Source organism: Salvelinus sp. IW2-2015, linkage group LG2, assembly GCF_002910315.2.
Source record: "Salvelinus sp. IW2-2015 linkage group LG2, ASM291031v2, whole genome shotgun sequence".
Taxonomy (NCBI): Eukaryota; Metazoa; Chordata; class Actinopteri; order Salmoniformes; family Salmonidae; genus Salvelinus; species Salvelinus sp. IW2-2015.
In genome coordinates, this window is record NC_036839.1 from 2,359,289 (window position 1) to 2,380,054 (window position 20,766).

Genomic DNA, 20,766 nt, shown 5'->3' on the forward strand with positions numbered 1-20,766 from the left:
ATATTTTATTTCATCTACTACTTTAGTACAGCAAAGTGCTATTATGGAGAGTCTCCTCTTATCAACCAACTGGGGCAGTAACTGGAACATTTGCCTATGAGAAATGTGTTTGAAATGTTTAAGTTCTGACTCAACCTATGGCTGTGTGATCAAAAGTCAATGGAAGGAAAACACAATGCTTTGTAAGAATTTAGGTATGATGAAGTCTTATTTAGTATGTGCTGTAATCTACTTTTCACTTCAACAAGCATATGATCTTTAAAAGGAGCGGTACAGAGTCATAAAACCATTGCTGTAGAAGAACATTGCGTTACAAAAATGCTTTAAAAACCTTTCTATATAAACTGGCAAAGAAACTATGAGGACTATACCTGCAGTGCGCAATGATGTGTCACTTCTGTAGCCGGAGCCCACTATGTAGAGGCTGGCCTTGCAGAGCAGGTAGCATATACGCTCTCTCTCACGTACACACACATCAACCCACCTTCCTACACCCCACGTACCCTGACAGTGCCGCTGTAGCCGGAGCCCACTTTGTAGAGGCCGTCCTTGCAGAGCAGGTAGAGGAAGGAGCCATCGGTCTGCAGCAGGCAGCGCTCATCCTCGTCGATCGTCACCTCCTTCAACACCCACTTGTTCATCAGCGCCACCCGCTTGATGCCGTTGCCGAACCAGTCCTGGATCTGGATCTTGCCCACCAGCACAGCCTGCACGCTCCTCTGTAGCGCGTTCAGAATGGTCGGCACCTGGGACGAAGAGGAGGGAAGAATTAAGATTAAGAAAGAAGAAGAATTAATGGAAATTTACTAATAGAAATGGGAGACTATGAAGTGAATTTTTGGCCTTTTTTGACTGTGGAGCGTTTGGTAGAAAGGTCTGGTTTGTTATCAGGGCTCACGTAGTCACATTTTGCAACCCTTTCACTAGAGAAAAACGCATTCTGATTGTATAACATTTAAAATTACAATTGTATTATAGAGTTAGCAATCTAGCTAATGTGTTTTCATTTTCCTCTTCTTCAGGTGAATTAGCCCCACGTTATATTAGTGAACATAAAAATGTAGACAAATTCTGCTCAATTTAAGCCCAACACTATATATATACAAAAGTACGGACACACCTTCAAACTAGTGGATTTGGCTATTTCAGCCACACCTGTTGCTGACAGGTGTATAATATCGAGAACACAGCAATACAATCGTAATAGTCAAACATTGGCAGTAGAATGGGCTTACTAAAGAGCTCAGTGACTTTCAATGTGGCACAGTTATAGGATGCCACCCTTCCAACAAGTCAGTTCGTCAGATTTCTGCCCTGCTAGAGCTGCCCGTCAACTGTAAGTGCTGTTATTGTGAAGTGGAAACGTCTAGGAGCAACAACGGCTCAGCCGCAAAGTGGTAGGCCACACAAGCTCACAGAATGGGACCACCGAGTGCTGAAGAGTGTGGAGCGTAAAATTTGTCTGTCCTCGGTTGCAACACTCACTACTGAGTTCCAAACTGCCTCTAGAAGCAACATCAGCACAATAACTGTTAGTTGGGAGCTTCATGAAATAGGTTTCCATGGCTGAGCAGCCGTACACAAGCCTAAGATCACCATGCGCAATGCCAAGCGTCGGCTGGAGTGGTGTAAAGCTCACCTCCATTGGACTCCGGAGCAGTTGAAACGCGTGTGATGAATCACGCTTCACCATCAGGCAGTCTGATGGACGAATCTGAGTTTGGCGGATGCCAGGAGAACACTACCTGCCTCAATGTATAAGTGCCCACTGTAAAGTTTGGTGGAGTAGGAACAATGGTCTGGGGCTGTTTTTCCAACTTTGTGGCAACAGTTTGGGGAAGGCCCTTTCCTGTTTCAGCATGACAATGCCCCTGTCAACAAAGCATGGTCCATTCAGAAATGGTTTGTCGAGATCTGTGTGGAATAACTTTACTGGCCTGAACAGAGCCCTGACCTCAATCCCATCGAACACCTTTGGGATGAATTTAACGCCAACTGCGAGCCAGGCTAATCGCACAACATCAGTGCCCAACTGCTTTGGCCTTACATTTTCATTGAACCAGATATTGTAGAGTCTTCTGGTGACAATGGTGTGGAAGAAACAGTGTCGTTGTCACGGAGGAAGTTGATTGAGTTTGTAAATCAGTGGAATGCCCTGTGGAAGCAGAGATTTCCAAATGCAAAGCTAGTCCAGAAAGAACACAGAAAGAAGGCTGTTGTATAAAACGCTTGTCTCTGGATTACATCTTCAAACTAAGGGCAACCATGGCATCGATGACAGCGGGAGAAGCATTCATCCATGTATACTGGGAAGAGTCTAGCTAACTTTTCATATATTATTGCTACCCAACGGTGTTCCGTACACATTTTGCGTAACCGCAGCATTTAAACGAGGCTGCAGCGACTGTGTTGGCATTAAAATCAGGGGTGTAAGCTACATTTCTATTCAAGCGTTGATTGACATGGTAATGTACCAATAGTATTCGAGAAAATATGAAAAAAACGTACCTCTGATGCTGTACATTACATTGTGACGTGTACCAACGTAACGTACGGCATTATGAAACTCATTGTGTGGAGTACAGCGTCTTTCCACCAGGGGTTAGCGCTTCTCTTGCAAATTAAAAACATGCTTAACCATATACACTTCATTATTCACGATTTAAATGAACATAAGTTTTAATATTATTATTGGTAATAGTAAACACATTTTTCAGGAGTAAGGTGCTAATGGCAATTCGGTCATCAATAACAAACATTGAATCAATCAATTCCATAAGACTTTGATGTGCAGAATCTTAAAAGGAATACCACTGCACCATCCTCTGACCTGCATTTACACAAGCAAACCCATCACCTTCTCACAAAGAGCTTTCGTTTTTTTTGCTGTGCCAACCTATTCAGGACAGTTGTGTGTTCAATAATTGGGAAATCTCACGTGCAGGTCAGTAACGCATGTCCTAAATTCTATTAAACTTTGCAAATCACATGCGCTAACCAAAATTGAGACGCAACATTCCTGCGTGCCGCTCTTTCTGCTCTTGATTGTGCGTAGGTAAAGAAAACAAACGTAACTCCTTCAAAAGACAGCATGTCACCAAACTGCAATAGTTACTGTTTGAACTATGTGGAACGTTTTTTGGACCATTGGCTTCCGTGTAAACAAGTACCGACAGGAGGCACGAGCCACCTCTCTAAGGCTCTTCCCTGTCTTCACCTCCTGTAGCTGTTCAGGGGTGTAGTGGTGCGGTTTCTTGGGCTCTTGTCAGGCCTTTCCCTTTCCAGACATTTCCTGTCATAATACAATTAAACGAGGTTTTTTTTGTGTTCATGCAACATACTTTATTAAGATCGTGCAAAGGAAATGGACACACAAATGTGAATATGATTTCCATGTAATCAAACATAACGTTATTGCATATTTCAGGGAAAGAGCAGGTGTTCTTGTACACTCAGTGTATATGATGGAGTGAGAGGACAAGAGGTGAGTTGGTGTTACTACGGTTTCATTTTTTTTTTATATTAATATTGTTGCTTTATACAGTAATTTACTAACATTTAGTGGTTTATAAAAGTATTTCTCCCATGCGATTGGAAGTTATAATATTAACCCTAGTCATTCGCATGCTTCGTTCATTAACATTATACAAAAGTAACATATTCCTTCATCTCTCTCTGAACAAATTCACATACATCCCTTCTGAAAATAAAGTTCCCTAATTTGTGTAACTCGTATTTAACGGTATATATTTATCAAGACATTATCAAATGGTGAGTGTAAAGTTAATTACACGTGAATTCATTTATATTTAATTCAAGTGTATTTTTCATTACTGCATGCCATCATGACGCTCAAAAGCAGCAACAGCCGCTGTTTACTTCTGAAAATAAAACCCCTTTTCAAATTTGACACAAACCTTCAAATAGGTATGTAATGAGACATTATATAAACACTTTATAGTGTTTTGACACTAAGTTTGACAAATCGGTTGAAAAAAGCAGTTTCCCAACACGACACATCTTCCCCTATCACTATCATTCAGTGGCCTTTGCTTCCCGCGCCGCCAATTTTAAAAAAGACCCGACGGAGCTCCATTGCCTTCTTCAATCATGCAGAGACGGGTAGCGTGGAGGCCTCGTCATTGATTTTGCTGGAAAGGGAAGAAATTGTGCTTTACAATGGTATTAATATCTACCAGTTGAACTGGAAGTATTGCATTTTCTTGGAGCTAAAATAAGGTCAAGTGTACGGAACACCGTTAGCTAGCCGTATACAGTTGAAGTCGGAAGTTTACATACACCTTAGCCAAATACATTTAAACGCCATTATTCACAATTCCTGACATTTAATCCTAGTAAAAATTCGGTCTTAGGTCAGTTAGGATCACCACTTTATTTTAATGAGAAATGTCAGAATAATAGTAGAGAGAATGATTTTTCATCTTTTATTTATTTCATCACATTCCGAGTGGGTCAGAAGTTTACATACACTCAATTAGAATTTGGTAGCATTGCCTTTAAATTGTTTAACTTGGGTCAAACATTTAGGGTAGCCTTCCACAAGCTTCCCACAATAAGTTGGGTGAACTTTGGAACATTCCTCCTGACAGAGCTGGTGTAACTGAGTCAGGTTTGTAGGCCTCCTTGCTCACACATGCTTTTCAGATCTGCCCACAAATTTTCTATAGGATTGAGGTCAGGGCTTTGTGATGGCCACTCCAATACCAGGACTTTGTTGTCCTTAAGCCATTTTGCCACAACTTTATCCTTGGGGTCATTGTCCATTTAGAAGAACCATTTGCAACCAAGCTTTAACTTTCAGACTGATGTCTTGAGATGTTGCTTCAATATATGCACATATTTTCCCACCTCATGATGCCATCTACTTTGTGAAATGCACCAGTCCCTCCTGCAGCAAAGAACCCCCACAACATGATGCTGCCACCCCAGTGCTTCACGGTTGGGATGGTGTTCTTGAGCTTGCAAGCATCCCCCATGTGCAGTTGCTAACCGTAGTCTGGCGTTTTTATGGCGGTTTTGGAGCAGTGGCTTCTTCCTTGCTGAGCGGCCTTTCGGGTTATGTCGATATAGGACTCGTTTTACTGTGGATATAGATACGTTTGTACCCGTTTCCTCCAGCATCTTCACAAGGTCCTTTGCTGTTCTGGGATTGACTTTTCGGACAAAAGTACGTTCTTCTCTAGGAGACAGAATGAGTCTCCTTCCTGAGCGGTATGACAGCGGCGTGGTCCCATGGTGTTTATACTTGCGTACTATTGTTTGTACAGATGAACGTGGTACCTTCAGGCATTTGGAAATTGCTCTCAAGGATGAATCAGACTTGTGGAGGTCTACAATTTGTTTTTGAGGTATTGGCTGATTTCTTTTGATTTTCCTATGATGTCAAGCAAAGAGGCCCTGAGTTTGACAGTAGGCCTTGAAATACATCCACAGGTACACCTCCAATTGACTCAAATTATGTCAATTAGCCTATCAGAAGCTTCTAAAGCCATGACATCCTTTTCTGGAATTTTCCAAGTGGTTTAAAAGGCACAGTCAACTTAGTGTATGTAAACCTCTGACCCACTGGAATTTTGATACAGTGAATTATAAGTGAAATAATCTGTCTGTAAACAATAGTTGGGAAAATTACTTGTGTCATGCACAAAGTAGATGTCCTAACCGACTTGTCAAAACTACAGTTTGTTGACAAGAAAATTGTGCAGTGGTTGAAAAACGAGTTTTAATGACTCCAACCTAAGTTTATGTAAACTTCCAACTTCAACTTTACGTCTCAAATTTTGCCAGTAAGTCGTTTTCATTGCAAGTTAGCACGTACTGTTAGCTAACGTTAGCTGGCTGGCTCAGTAGCTAACGTTACGTGTATGATCTGTGCAGGAGCTCTAGAAAGTTGGATGATGTTCACATTTTGCTTTTTTGAATGCGGCATTAGAGTTGGGAATATGGTTCATTGTTTAGCTAGCTAGCTACATGTCTAAACAAAAAAGACTCCACTACGCAAGTAACCATTTCACTGTACCGTGTACACCTTCTGTATCCTGTGCATGTTACAAATAAACAGATTTTATTTGATATAGTGTGTGTTTACCAGAGACAGTAATATAAAGAACAACATGACCTGCACCAAAGTCAGATTAGGATATAGGCCAAGGACTAGATAAAGTTCCTCTACTTTCACCACTTTTAGTCTTGCAATCTTTGGTTGTTTACTACACTGTGAATCATTAAAGAGATGGGTGGGGCTTAGGCTTAAGAGGGTGTGAACAATGGTGAATGGGTGTAGACAAAGAAGAGCTCTCCAGTAGGTGTACCAAAACATTCAAAGGCCATTTTCCCAAAAGCGGGGTTTCAAGTTTATCAACTTTCAAATCAGAATTACTTTCTCATCGTTCCTCAACTGGAGTGTATGATATACCATTTTCTAGCTCTGAGTCTCCTTTTATCCAATGTAAAAAACTACATTTAAAATGTTGCTACATAAGATTAATTCACTTTTTTTTTTTAAGAAAAACAAACTCATCCCTGTGCACCTTTACCACCCTGTGAAGTTAAAATCATAATTTTATAATAATCATAATCTGTAGCCTAAAAAATTGTGCATGATTTTCCAGGTCACAGTGGGAAAACCATACAACATAGCATCGCATAACTGCATTTTGACATCGACATGGTTATTCTAACAATATCTGCGCATAAAACCGTTTCCATCGCAATGGTCGCATAACTAACTCCGACACAAAGATCCCACCACGACGAAACAACAAATTGTCTGTTGACATTTACAAAATTGTATCGACACTTGCTGTTTTCATCACACCTGTTGTGATATATTTTTTATATGGCATGACTTTATTCGCATTAAAAGGTTGGATAAACATGGTTACAGACAGACAAATGCACACACAAACAGTATCGCTCAAACACACAAATATTCTAAACTTAATTGCCGGAAGAATGCGGGCGGGGTAACATAAGAGGGTGGGAAACAGAAGCTTGACATTTTCTCCAAAGTAATTTCTGCTCTCCTTCAGAGCTCCAGATGCTGCCGCCTTGAGACAGTCTGGTGGTGTGAAGCAGGTTTAACCAGTCTAACCTGAGTGGGGAAGTGTGTTGAATCGTTTTGAGCTGTGTGGCACAGCGTCGTCTCACCTGGATAGTCTGGCAGGCGTGACTGCCGTTGTTGGTGAGAATGGCGGAGACGGCCTGCAGGGTCTTGCCRGTGTCTCCCCAGGACACCACCAGGCTGAAGAGGCAGGCACAGGACAGGGCGGTGAGGGCCTGCCCCGTGGGGTCGTTCATCCCCGTGCTGCGCACTGTCGTCTCCAGCAGCAGTTGGAACAGAGACTCTGTAGGGAGAATATAGAGGGTTAGGAGGGGCTGTGTGTCTGCATTGTGTGTGTGTGTGTGTGTGTTTACCTGTGTCTGCACAAGCGCGTGCAAGTGTGTGTTTGCGTGCATGCCTGTGTGTGTGTGTCTTGGTCTATTTGCGTTTGCGCGTCTGAGTGTATACATGCATTGTGCGTGTCTGCCCATGCAAACCAGAAACCGTGGATTGACGGCAGCATTCGCGTGAAACTGAAAGCGCGAACCACTGCTTTTAACCAGGGCAAGGTGACCGGAAGCATGACCGAATACAAACAGTGTAGCTATTCTCTCCGCAAGGCAATCAAACAGGCTAAGTCTCAGTACAGAGACAAAATCGAGTCGAAATTCAACAGCTCAGACACAAGAGGTATGTGGGGGGTCTACAGTCAATCACGGATTACAAAAAGAAAACAGCCCCGTCGAGGACCAGGATGTCTTGCTCCCAGAACAGGCTAAACAACTTTTTTGCCCGCTTTGAGGACAATACAGTGCCACTGCCACGGCCCCTACCAAAACCTGCGGGCTCTCCTTCACTGCAGCCGAGGTGAGTAAAACATTTAAACGTGTTAACCTCGCAAGGCTGCAGGCCCAGACGGGATTCAGCCGCGTCCTCAGAGCATGCGCAGACCAGCTGGCTGTGTGTTTACGGACATATTCAATCAATCCTTATCAGTCTGTGTTCCCACATGCTTCAAGAGGGCCACTTGTTCCTGTTCCCAAGAAAGCTAAGGTAACTGAGCTAAACGACTACCGCCCGTAGCACTCACTTCCGTCATCATGAAGTGCTTTGAGAGACTAGTCAAGGACCATATCACCTCGACCCTACCGGACACCCTAGACCACTCCAATTTGCTTACCGACCCAATAGGTCACAGACGACGCAATCGCAACCACACTGCACACTGCCTAACCCATCTGGACAAGAGGAATACCCATGTGAGAATGCTGTTCATCGATTACAGCTCAGCATTTAACACCATAGTACCTCCAAACTCGTCATCAAGCTCGAGACCCTGGGTCTCGACCCCGCCTGTGCAACTGGGTCCTGGACTTCCTGACGGGCGCCCAGGTGGTGAGGGTAGGTAACAACATCTCCACCCGCTGATCCTCAACACTGGGGCCCACAAGGGTGCGTTTGAGCCCTCTCCTGTACTCCCTGTTCACCCACGACTGCGTGGCCATGCACGCCTCCAACTCAATCATCAAGTTTGCGGATGACATTACAGTGGTAGGCTTGATCACCAACAACGACGAGACGGCCTACAGGGAGGAGGTGAGGGCCCTCGGAGTGTGGTGTCAGGAAATAACCTCATACTCAACGTCAACAAAACAAAGGAGATGATTGTGGACTTCAGGAAACAGCAGAGGGAGCACCCCCCTATCCACATCGACGGGTCAGTAGTGGAGAAGGTGGAAAGTTTTAAGTTCCTCGGTGTACACATCACAGACAACTGAATTGGTCCACCCCACAACAGGTTGTGGAAGGCGCAGCAGCGCCTCTTCAACCTCAGGAGGCTGGAAAATTCGGCTTGTCACCAAAAGCACTCACAAACTTCTACAGATGCACAATCGAGAGCATCCTGTCGGGCTGTATCACCGCCTGGTACGGCAACTGCTCCGCCCACAAGTAAGGCTCTCCAGAGGGTAGTGAGGTCTGCAGAACGATCACAGGGGCAAACTACCTGCCCTCCAGGACACTACACACCCGATGTCACAGGAAGGCCATAAAGATCATCAAGGACAACAACACCAAAGCCATGCCTGTTCACCCCGCTATCATCCAGAAGGCGAGGTCAGTACAGGTGCATCAAACAGGGACCGAGAGACTGAAAAACAGCTTCTATCTCAAGGCCATCAGACTGTTAAACAGCCACCACTAACATTTAGCGGCCGCTGCCAACATCTGACTCAACTCCAGCCACTTTAAAAATGGGAATTGATGGAAATTATGTAAAAATGTCACTAGCCACTTTAAGCAATGCCACTTAATACTATGTTTACATACCCTACATTACCTCTCATATGTTATAATACTGTACTCTATATCATCTACTGCATCTTGCCATCTTTATGAATACATGTACCACTAGCCACTTTAAACTATGCCACTTTATGTTTACATACCCTACAGTACTCATCTCATACGTATATACCGTACTCTATACATCTACTGCATCTGCCATGCCGTTCTGTACCACCACTCATTCATATATCTTTATGTACATATTCTTTATCCCTTTACACTTGTGTGTGTGTAAGGTAGTAGTGTGGAATTGTTAGGTTAGATACTGTTGGTTATTACTGCATTGTCGGAACTAGAAGCACAAGCATTTCGCTACACTCGCATTAACATCTGCTAACCATGTGTATGTGACTAATAAAATTTGATTTGATTTGATTTGATTTGATGTGTGTGCTAGTAATAGAGCTCTGTAAATATACTGTGTGTATACACTACAGTTCAAAAAGGTTAGGGTAATTTAGAAATGTTATTTTTGAAAGTAAAGCACATTTTTCTGTCCATTAAAATAACATCAAATTGATCAGAAATACAGTGTAGACATTGTTAATGTTGTAAATGACTATTGTAGCTGCAAACGGCTGATTTTCAATGGAATACCAACATAGGCGTACAGAGGCCCATTATCAGCAACCATTACTCCTGTGTTCCAATGGCATGTTGTGTTAGCTAATCCAAGTTTATAATTTTAAAAGGTTAATTGATCATTAGAAAACCCTTTTGCAATTATGTTAGCACAGCTGAAAACTGTTCTGCTAATTAAATAAAACTGGCCTTCTTTAGACTAGTTGAGTATCTGGAGCATCAGCATTTGTGGGTTCGATTAGAGGTTCAAAATGGCCAGAAACAAAGAGATTTTCTAAAACTCGTCAGTCTATTCTTGTTCTGAGAAATGAAGGCTATTCCATGTGAGAAATTGGCCGTCTGGAGAAGGGTAAAGACAATCACGAGAAAAATATGTATATTCTGTAATCGTGTCAAAGAACTTGAGAACAGAAGTAGGAGAAATCCGGTGAGATGGGTTAATCTGAAAGAGAGGCGTGAGGCTGGTGGTGGACTCATTTTGTGTGCAGAAAATCATCGCAGAAGGATTTGATGACAGGCACGAATTTGAACGAACCCATCGTTGTTTAAGCATGCCTGACGAGAATAGGCCCCCGAGAATGGTTCTCATCCGACCCTACGATCTACAGCCTGGGGGAAGGTACTTAAAGCAGCGAAAGGAAGACGTTTGGTGGGAAGGCCGCCGGCTGTCTTTTTTTCCCGGAACCTTTCCAAGTAACTGGCAACGAAGAGGAAGAAGTTTGCACCGGCGAAGAAACACCACGAGAAGAACGCCAGGCACACACTGGCAATCCCAGCGACCCTGCTCTTTATTTGGAAGTGAAATAAAATGATTGTCAAGGACAATGTGGAGGCTGAGAGATTCTTGCTAGAGCAAGGAGTTTGGCCTAGATAACAATGACGAGACAAGGTAAAATACAAGTTGAATTGTATGCCGCTTACTATACAAATTAAGGTAGCCTATGTGTTTGCGGGACTAATTTAGCCTTTCAAGCGCCTCACGGACCATTAGGAATCTTTTAGTTGAGAGTGCAGGTTATCTTCTGTGGCTTCAAATACAGTTCTATGATGATTGACTCATTGAGAAGCAACGTTACGTTCCTAGTTGCTTTGTTTTATTTTGGAATTTGTTTTCTCTGTTTATTTACACTGTTTTATTGTACAGCTGGAGCATATATTGTGAAATGTTATATAATGATGTTCATTAGAGTTGTCAAGTGTGTTAAAATGGGACACTTCTTGCTCACAGGCTATAACTACTCAGCGCAAATATGGATAATGTTTATGTAAACATAATACCGGAATATAAACGGTTGTGGTAACCAAGTGAAGAGGAAAAAGATCGACATATTTAAAATCAAAACAGGCGGATAATTGTGTTCATACAGGAATCACAATTAACAGATAGCGGCACTAAAATGTTGACGCTGGGTTGCATAAGTTTATCATAGCTCATTTAATTCAAAACGGGGTGATTATTCTGATGAGCAAAATACTTAAAATGTTTCAATGTTGAAGCAACACTCTGATGAGTACGGCAGGCGCATCTGCATTGAGGCTCTTATAAATGGGATTAAGGTAGTGTTATGCAACATATATGCTCCCAAACAAGGAGAACCCAGATTTTTTTCACAAGGTGAACGTTATACTGGGAAATATGGAGGGGCTGATCGTCCTTGCTGGACATTTTAACCAAGTGATGGACATGACTAATATAAGTAAATTTACAGGTAACTCCACACCAAAGAATAGACTTGCAACACATATGCTAGCAGAATGTGGGGCTTACAGACATATGGAGATGAGTCCATCCTAATGATAGAGAATATATTCTTCTCCCACTGTCATAAGACACACTCCAGAATATATTTATTCTTGATATCTAATTTCATGGTAAATGGGATTACTTGCCAGATTGGTCCCATTGCCCTCACATGTCATGCTATAGTAAAGTTACATGTTGATATAAACTGTGAGGAAGGGTAGATTTAGACAACACCATGCTATTAGAGGGGGTTGAAGCAGTAAAAAGATGAGAAACTGGTGTGTGACAGCACATTTGAAACTGCCTGTAAATTTAAATTTCAGTTGCACGAAATGTATAATAAAATGGCAGAATATGCACTGTTTAGACTTTTTTATGAGGGAGGTGAGAAGACAGGCAATTAAAACTGCAGAACACACTTGGCGTAATTCCAGCAATTAAGAAGAGCAATAAGATGGTGACCTCATCCAAAGAGATAAACAGTGTGTTTCAATGTTTTTATAAAGATTTATATACATTCTTCTGTTCAGCGAGTCCCATAGATATGGTTGCTTTAATGTCTGGTTTTGAACTACCTAGATTATCAGATAGCAAGGTGGAGGACCTGGACTGTACTGGTTAGAGCAGCCATTTTATCTATGAAAGCAGGTAAATCACCTGGTCTGGATGGCCTTCCTGTAAAAACTACAATACCAGTCAAAAGTTTGGACACACCTACTCATTCAAGGGTTTTTCTTAATTTTTTTATATTTTCTACATTGTGGAATAATAGTGAAGACATCACAACTATGAAATAACACATGGAATCCACACTTTGCCTTGATAACTTTGCGCACACTTTGCTTTCTGTCAACCAGCTTCATGAGGTAGTCACCTGGAATGCAACTCAATTAACAGGTGTCCCTTCTTAAAGTTAATCTGTAGAATTTCTTTCCTTCTTAATGAGCAGGAGCCAATCAGTTGTGTTGTGACAAGGTAGCGGTGGTATACAATAGGTGTCCAAACTTTAACAGGTACTGTATACTGACATTATTGTACCTGTATTGACAGTGGTTTACCAGGAGGCATTTAAAAATGGCTCCCTCCCTACCTTTAATGAGGCTTTGATATCGCTGATTCCTAAAAAGGATAGAGATACTACAGAACCTGGGAATTTTAGAGCTATCAGCCTACTTAATGTGAATTGCAAGATTCTTACTAAGACCCTTTCGATACGCTTATAGAAGGCACTACCTAATATTATACTTAGTGACCAATTAGGATTTATTAAGAACCTCAACTGAATATATGAGGAGGCTCTTACATCAAATGTGGTTAAACCGCTCAAATACAGTTTATACTGCTGCTGTCTCAGATGCTGAGAAGGTATTTGTTAGGGTAGGGGCTTTTCTCTTAAGAACCTTATAAAAATGTATAGGGAGGCAGAGTTGTTATTGGTGCTAAAAAAGATGTCGATATGAGTGTTCAGAAATGTTACAAATGTAGGATTATTTATTTAGGAAGTGCCAAACCTCTACCTTCTTGAGGCGTTTTACTGACTGGTAATGAAGCCAGCAGGGCTGAATGACCTGATATAGATCTGGATAAATACTTACACCCAGTAGTTAAAACTTTTTAGGGATAGGGGACAGCATTTTCACTTTGGATGAATAGCGTGCCTAAATTGAACTGCCTCCTACTCTGTCCCAGATGCTAATATATGCATATTAGTATTACTATTGGATAGAAAACTCTGAAGTTTCTAAAACTGTTTGAATTATGTCTGAGTATAACAGAACGCATATGGCAGGCAAAGTTCCAAACAGGAAGTGGAAATTCTGAGGCTGGTTGTTTTTCAACTCTTCGCCTATTCAAATCCCAGGAAGATATGGATTTGTTTGCACTTCCTACGCCTTCCACTAGATGTCAACAGTCGGTAGAACTTTGAATGAAGTTTATACTGTGTTGTGGGGCCGGAAGAGAGGGGAATGAGTCAGTGGTCTGGCAGATTGCCAGTTCCTGGTCACGCGCTTTCCTCATGATATCGCCTTGCGTTCCATAACTTCTACAYACATGAAGGAATGCTCCGGTTGGAACGTTATTGGATATATATGATAACAACATCCTGAAGATTGATTCTCTACTTAGTTTGACAAATTTATTCGACCTGTGATATAACTTTTTGAAGTTTTCGTCCYACGTTATGCGTGACTTGCACGAGRGTTGGGACACGTGTACTTCACATGCTAGCAAAAGTAGATACTTGGACATAAGTAATGGACATTATRGAACAAAATAACGWTTTATTGTGGAACTAGGATTCCTTTGAGTGCATTCTGATGAAGATGATCAAAGGTAAGGGAATATTTATGATGTAATTTCGTATTTCTGTTGACTCCAACATGGCAGAGAAATGTTGTTAAATCTGAGCGCCGTCTCAGATTATTGCATGGCGTGCTTTTTACGTAAAGTCTTTTTTAAATCTGACACAGCGGTTGCATTAAGAACAAGTGTATCTTTAATTATATGTAAAACATGTATCTTTCATCAAAGTGTATGATGAGTATTTCTGTTATTAGATGTTGCTCTCTGCAATTTCTCCAGATATTTTGGAGGCATTTCTGAACATGGCGCCAATGTAAACCGAGATTTGTGGATATAAATATGCACATTATCGAACAAAAAATACATGTATTGTGTAACATGATGTCCTATGAGTGTCATCTGATGAAGATCAAAGGTTAGTGATTCATTTTATCTCTATTTCTGTTTTTGTGACTCCTATCTTTGGCTAGGAAAATGGCTGTTTTTTGAACTTGGTGGTGATCTAACATAATCATATGTTGTGTTTTCGCTGTAAAGCATTTTTTAAATCGGACACGATGGGTAGATTAACAAGATGTTTATCTTTCATTTGCTGTATTGGACTTGTTAATGTGTGAAAGCTACATATTTCTAAAATATTTTTGAATTTCCCGCGCTGCCTTTTCAGCGGAATGTTGTGGGGGGGTTCTGCTAGCGGAACATGTGTCCTAGAAAGGTTAAAGTTCCATTCAAATCAAATACAATTTTGAATTTTTGTAATACCTTTGGCCATACCCATTCTGAACCATGCTGGTGCTTCTTTGAGCTAGAATCTGCTGAGACCGACAGGTTGTGAGAGGGGGTCACTTTTCCATGCCTCGTCTGAGGCTTTGCATGATTGGGCATCTTATGTTTTGCTGATAAAAGAGACGTATTAACTTCTAACTCACTTTTAGCAAACAGGTTTAAGTGTTTATGGATTATTATATTTTTATCAATTTATTATTATGTTTTATTTGTATAATTGTTTTGATAACTTGTTGATAGAGTAACTGAAATATCTGGTGGTGGCACATGGAATTGCAGGACTGATTATGGCAAGTCAGTTTATAATTGGCTTGGCTAGCTAACTAATACGATTTGAATGATGCAGCAACACCAAATCAACAGCATCAGCTTTTTAACTCCCTGGCCCAGTTCCTAGAGAGAAGTGGACTGCGGTGTGCTGGGATGAAGAGGCTCACTTCATCTGGGGCTTTTCTGGACCACTGCTGAGGTGTGGTGGTCTTACTGGCGCTTTTACAGTCACTGAAGCATCACCCATGTGGAGCTGCCATGTCAGTAGTGGACGATCCAGCCTGCCTACCTATGGAGGAGTTGTGACTATCAAAAGATGACGAGTTGCACATTGAGGAGCTCTGTGGCCAGTGTGCCAGATGTCTCTACCTCCCTGCCTGGCTTTACCATCTATGCGCCCTCTTCTCAAGATAATACCTTTCGGAACATCTAAAGATGTAGAAGACCATCGCCCAAATACCTATATTGGTTTTGTTAATTTGTTTTTGGTATATTTTGTTTTTAAAGTGACTGAGATTATACTTGTAATATACTTGTAATATTAGTACTCACCCAGTACATCAGGAGGTTCCGTCTGGAAGCCCTCTGGTTGTTGTCCCTGCAGCATATGCAGCAGGGCCTGAAGGCTGCGCAGACACAGGGAAGGGTGGGAGAAACGCGTCTCCTTGATCAGCTCAAACACCCCACACAGACCGATGCCAATGATCTAGAGAGAGACACACACAATACAGTTATCAGATAGCTATAAACTACAACAGACAGAACTCAAAATATCACACACCAAAGAGGCTTAAAGACTCAACATAGCCCAATGCCAACGATCTAGAGAGAAAGGCAGTCGCTGATACTACCTCAGCTAAAACCCAGAGAGGTTAAGCCTAAATAACACTCAACCCACAAAACTAGGCTAGAAAATTGTTTTCAAAACACACACATTCGCATTTATTGGGTTCTATACGGGCATCTTTCTGAGTATTATTAATCGGAGGGTTACGCAAAGGATCAAATGGACTGATGCGGCCTCCTATTATCCCCGTCCCCTTCCAAACATCCAACAACCCACGTCTTCTTTATTAGGCCCTAACGGACGAAAATGGATTGAGACAGGGAGGACCATCTACCTGACATAAAAAATGTTCATATCTGTTGCAAAACATTTTGTTACAGTTTACTCTAATGAACTTGACCCCAGAGAATATTCGGTTTCCTCTACTAGGCTCCGAGCCTGAACATTCTGTACAGTGTGGGCATTACAGCCAAGTTTAACATCCATTCTGATCAGTCTATAACGATAGCTTCCCTCTGAGAGGGTTAGTTAAACGTAACGATTTGGCCTAGAAAGCCTTGCCTCTCAGGGTTGCCTGTTAAATCTGTTCTAAGGCAGTCCCAAATAGCATCTTATTCCCTAAATTGTGCACTACGTTTGACCAGAGCCCGATTGGAATCCTTATGGTCCCTGCTCAAAAGTAGTGSACATCATATAGAATAGGGTGCCATTTGGTACCCTAAGTAAAGAAAAAGTTAGACTGTGTCCTCATCAGCGTGAGAACCTTGTTTTTGTTCGTCCTTATTGGTTCATTAATTGGCCCGTTCCGCTACAGAATGAGGTAGAAGAGTATTATAATATATTTTATTGGATAAATGGAGGGAATATTTTATTGTGTCCAAGGTTCAGCTATCATTGAGGTGGAAATTAAGTTGCATTTAAGGAAAGTTTTGTAACTTGCAGGCCCAGCAGTTATAGCAAAAGTTAATCTATACAGAACCTTGGTATTACCATGCAGATCACTATAATGTTGATCTCATGGATTGTCAGTCCTTTAGAGAGTGGTTACTTTTCTACGGCCCCATCCCTCAGCTTTATAGTATACCAGGCTGCCGTTTTGTTGTTTTTAGAAATAGCCAATAACATAGGCTAACTTTCTATCCAACCACCATAGAACATCTGATCATATTTCAGTTGTATCAAATAGAGAGTAGCCTATTATGCAATCAATATAATTAAGCTATCTGTCAGTTTGTCAATATTTCTGCCCTGCTAGAGCTGCCCCTGTCAACTGTAAGTGCTGTTATTGTGAAATGGAAACGTCTATGAGCAACGACGACTCAGCCGCAAAGTGGTAGGCCACACAAGCTCACAGAACGGGAACTCCAAAAGCTAAAGCGTGTAAAAATCATCTGTCCTAGGTCGCAACACTCACTACTGAGTTCCAAATTTCCTCGAAGCAACATCAGCACAAGAACTGTTCGCCAGGATTATCATGAAATGGGTTTCCATTGCCAAGCAGCCGCACACAAGCCTAAGATCACAATGCCAAGCGTCGGCTGGAGTGGTGTAAAGCTCACCTCCATTGGACTCTGGAGCAGTGGAAACGCGTTCTCTGGAGTAAAGAATCCCGGTTTAACATCTGGCAGTCTGACGGATGTACCTGGGTTTGGCGAATGCCAGGAGAACGCTACCTGCACCAATGCATAGTGCCAACTGTAAAGTTTGGTGGAGGAGTAATAAATGGTCTGGGGCTTTTTTTTCATGGTTCAGGCTAGGCCGCTTAGTTCCAGTGAAGGGAAATCTTAACTCTACAGCATACAATGACATTCTAGACTATTCTGTGCTTTGGGGCAAGAGTTTGTACAAGGKCCTTTCRTGTTTCAGCATGACAATGCCCAAGTGCACAACGCGAGGTCCATACAGAAATGGTTTGTCGAGATCGGTGTGGAAGAACTTGACTGGCCTGCACAAAGCCCTGACCTCATCGTACACCTTTGGAATGAATTGGAATGCCAACTGTGAGCCAGGCCTAATCGGCGCCCAACCTCACTAATGCTCGTGGCTGAATGGAAGCAAGTCCCTGCAGCAATGTTCCAACATCCAGTGGAAAGCCTTCCCAGAAGACTGGAAGCTGATATAGGAGCAAATGGGGGACCAACTCCATAACAATGCCCATGACTTTGGTATGAGATGTTCATGATACTTTTGGTCATGAAGGATGGTTTATTCTACATGGAGTGGTAAAAGAAAAGTGCCATCCTCCTGCATCTCACATCTGCCTGTAGTTATTGAGTTATTGAGGTAAACTCCAGGATGAAGTGTCATGCACTCCACCCCTCCTGCCAATTGACTGCACTTGTCAATTACCTGTAATACATTACATAGCTGAAAGGGACTTCCTCACCCACTGGAGACTTGAAGACACCCTCATCCAGAGAGCTGTGCATGTCAGTGTGCTAGACAGCCAAATCCTTAGCCCAAACGTTTTTGTACTACAACACTATTTTAATGAGTTCCCAATGCATTTCAATGSCAATAAAAGTGCCATAGACTTACATTGGAAGAATATGGAAATGTGGGCATGTATCTCCTCTACCACCACCACTTATCAACACCAAACTAACATTGATATGTACAGACTGACCCAACTTCGATTGCTTGCATTCAGAATTTTTAATAGTAACTCAAACCGTTCAAGCTAGAGACACTAAACCAACTTCCTCATGTTCAGGCTATCCTAACTTCAAATTATTCTTAAACACRTTTATCAACTATAACTACATAAATGTGGATAAATTCACAATATTATTGTATTTCCACCTCGCTCTAGCGCTTAAACGACTGAAGCTATTAACACAACTTCCAAATGTGCAGATTGACCTAACTTAGACTGCTTGAGAATATACACTGTGTAGAAAACATTTGGAACACCTGCTCTTTCCATGATACACTGACCGGGTGAATCCAGTTGAAAGCTGTGATCCCTTATTGATGTCTCCTGTTAAATCCACTTTCAAATCAGTGTAGATGAAGGGGAGGAGACAGGTTAAAGAAATATTTTTAAGCCTCAAAACAATTGAGACATGGATTGTGTATGTGTGCCATTCAGAGCACAAATGGGCGAGACAAAAGATTTAAGTGCCTTTGAACAGGGTATGGGTAGTAGGTGCCAGGCGCACCAGTTTTGGCGTGTCAAGAACTGCAACGCTGCTGGGTTTTTCACGCTTAACAGTTTCAGGGTATGTGACATTCAGCCAACAACAGGCAATGGATGAAAGAGGACAAAAGGTGGCTGACAAATTGTGCAGGGGCAACCAGAAGGGCTACAGTTAGTCAACTGACGGTCCAGTATAACATTGGAGCCAAAAGACCCATAAAATAATTCCCAATTCGTCATACCTTGACACAAATGGGCCGACGACCTTACAGAGTTCCACTTCTTTCAGCAAGGCTCGTCGAATGCCAATCACATGAGTGAGTAAGAAATATTTTTACAGGGCAGGCGTCCCAGACAGCCTATATAAATCCAGCTATTTTGAGATGGATTTACATTGCTTGTCAATCTACGACTATGCTCGATCTGTCTTCGGAAACCATGTTCTGGTGCACGGCCGCTGAGCCATTTCATTGTCATCATAGCCTATACATTTAACTAGGTTATAAGAATAAGAGTAAGCACATACGCATCATATACTGTTAAAAGGCATGCTGTCATTTGAGCAATCTGTTTGAATGCGCCACTTGATTTATTTTCAGGTGTTTTTGCTACAGGCCTCTGTGGGAGGCAGATCATTTGAAATACCGGTATGTCAGTTTTGCCGTCGTGCATAACTACAGCGAGCATTTACTGGGTCATTAGCTGTGTTTTGGTGTTTCTGTCAAGAGATTGCTCTATATATGTATGTTTTATAATATAGGCTATTGCCTATTATTTGCAGATGAAATAGGGTGCATTTTGACRGCTTTGTGCTTTCCGTGGTGCTGATCGACTTATACAGGTTCATTTCTGACCGTTGTCCATGGTGCTGAATGTATTGGCTATATTGCAGCTTCTCTGGTAACAGCTTCAAATGTGCCCTTAGATTAGGTTCTGCTGTTACAACGCTTAGTAATATTAAACATGTGTTTAATTTTAGGAGAAATACAGGTGGTGATAGGGCACCTGGGCATGTCATCATTAAGCTACGCTACTGAGTACATGAATCCATCATGTCGTGTGTCAAGACTGGAGGCTGGTGGCAGTGGTGGTGTGGGGTGTGTTTTCATGGCACACATTGGGCCCCATGATAAAAGTCGCGCAACGTTTGGCAATGATGTTCAGATATCTTGTGGTATTCAATCAGTTCAATCCCTTTATGGCAGCAGTGTCCATCTGCAWATTGATTATTCCAGCAGGATAATGCCCCATGCCATCTCCTTGGCTAAGGGCAACCATGTCATCCATGACAGAGGGAGAAGCCTACATCCATGTGTACGGGTAACAGAGTCTAGCTAGCTACATTTTCAGATATTACAAGTGTCTAATTTGGTCAGAAAGTAGATTTRAATTCAAGTTAAAGTGTACTGTTAAACCACTGTCACTCGGGAGGCCCTAAGGCACTGTATCACAGTGCTAGCTGTGCCACAAGAGATCCTGGTTCAAGTCCAGGCTCTGTCGCAGCCGGCCGCGCCCGGGAGACCCATGGGGCGGCGCACAATTGGCCCAGCGTCGTCCGGTTAGGGGAGGGTTTGGCCGGCCGGGATGCTCTTGTCCCATGGCTTTCTAGCGACTCCTGTGACGGGCCGAGCGCATGCACACTGACATGGTCGCCAGGTGTACAGTGTTTCCTCCGACACATTGGTGCAGCTGGCTTCCGGGTTAAGCGAGCGTTGTGTCAAGGAGCAGTGTGGCTTGGCTGGGTC

The 20,766-nt window shown here is 42.3% G+C and overlaps 1 protein-coding gene across 22 annotated transcripts in view; it reads right to left on the reverse strand.

Moving 5' to 3' along the window:
* LOC111973092 (E3 ubiquitin-protein ligase MYCBP2) overlaps positions 1-20,766 on the reverse strand; it is a 309,758-nt gene that overhangs the window by 256,103 nt on the left and 32,889 nt on the right. For all 22 annotated transcript variants that reach the window (XM_024000406.1, XM_024000384.1, XM_024000447.1 and 19 more), the window contains exons 4-6: positions 15,648-15,801; positions 7,171-7,367; positions 504-746 (exon numbers count right to left, since the gene is read on the reverse strand). In XM_024000406.1, coding sequence (XP_023856174.1) covers positions 504-746; positions 7,171-7,367; positions 15,648-15,801 — 594 coding nt within the window. The remainder of the gene's footprint in view (positions 1-503; positions 747-7,170; positions 7,368-15,647; positions 15,802-20,766) is intronic.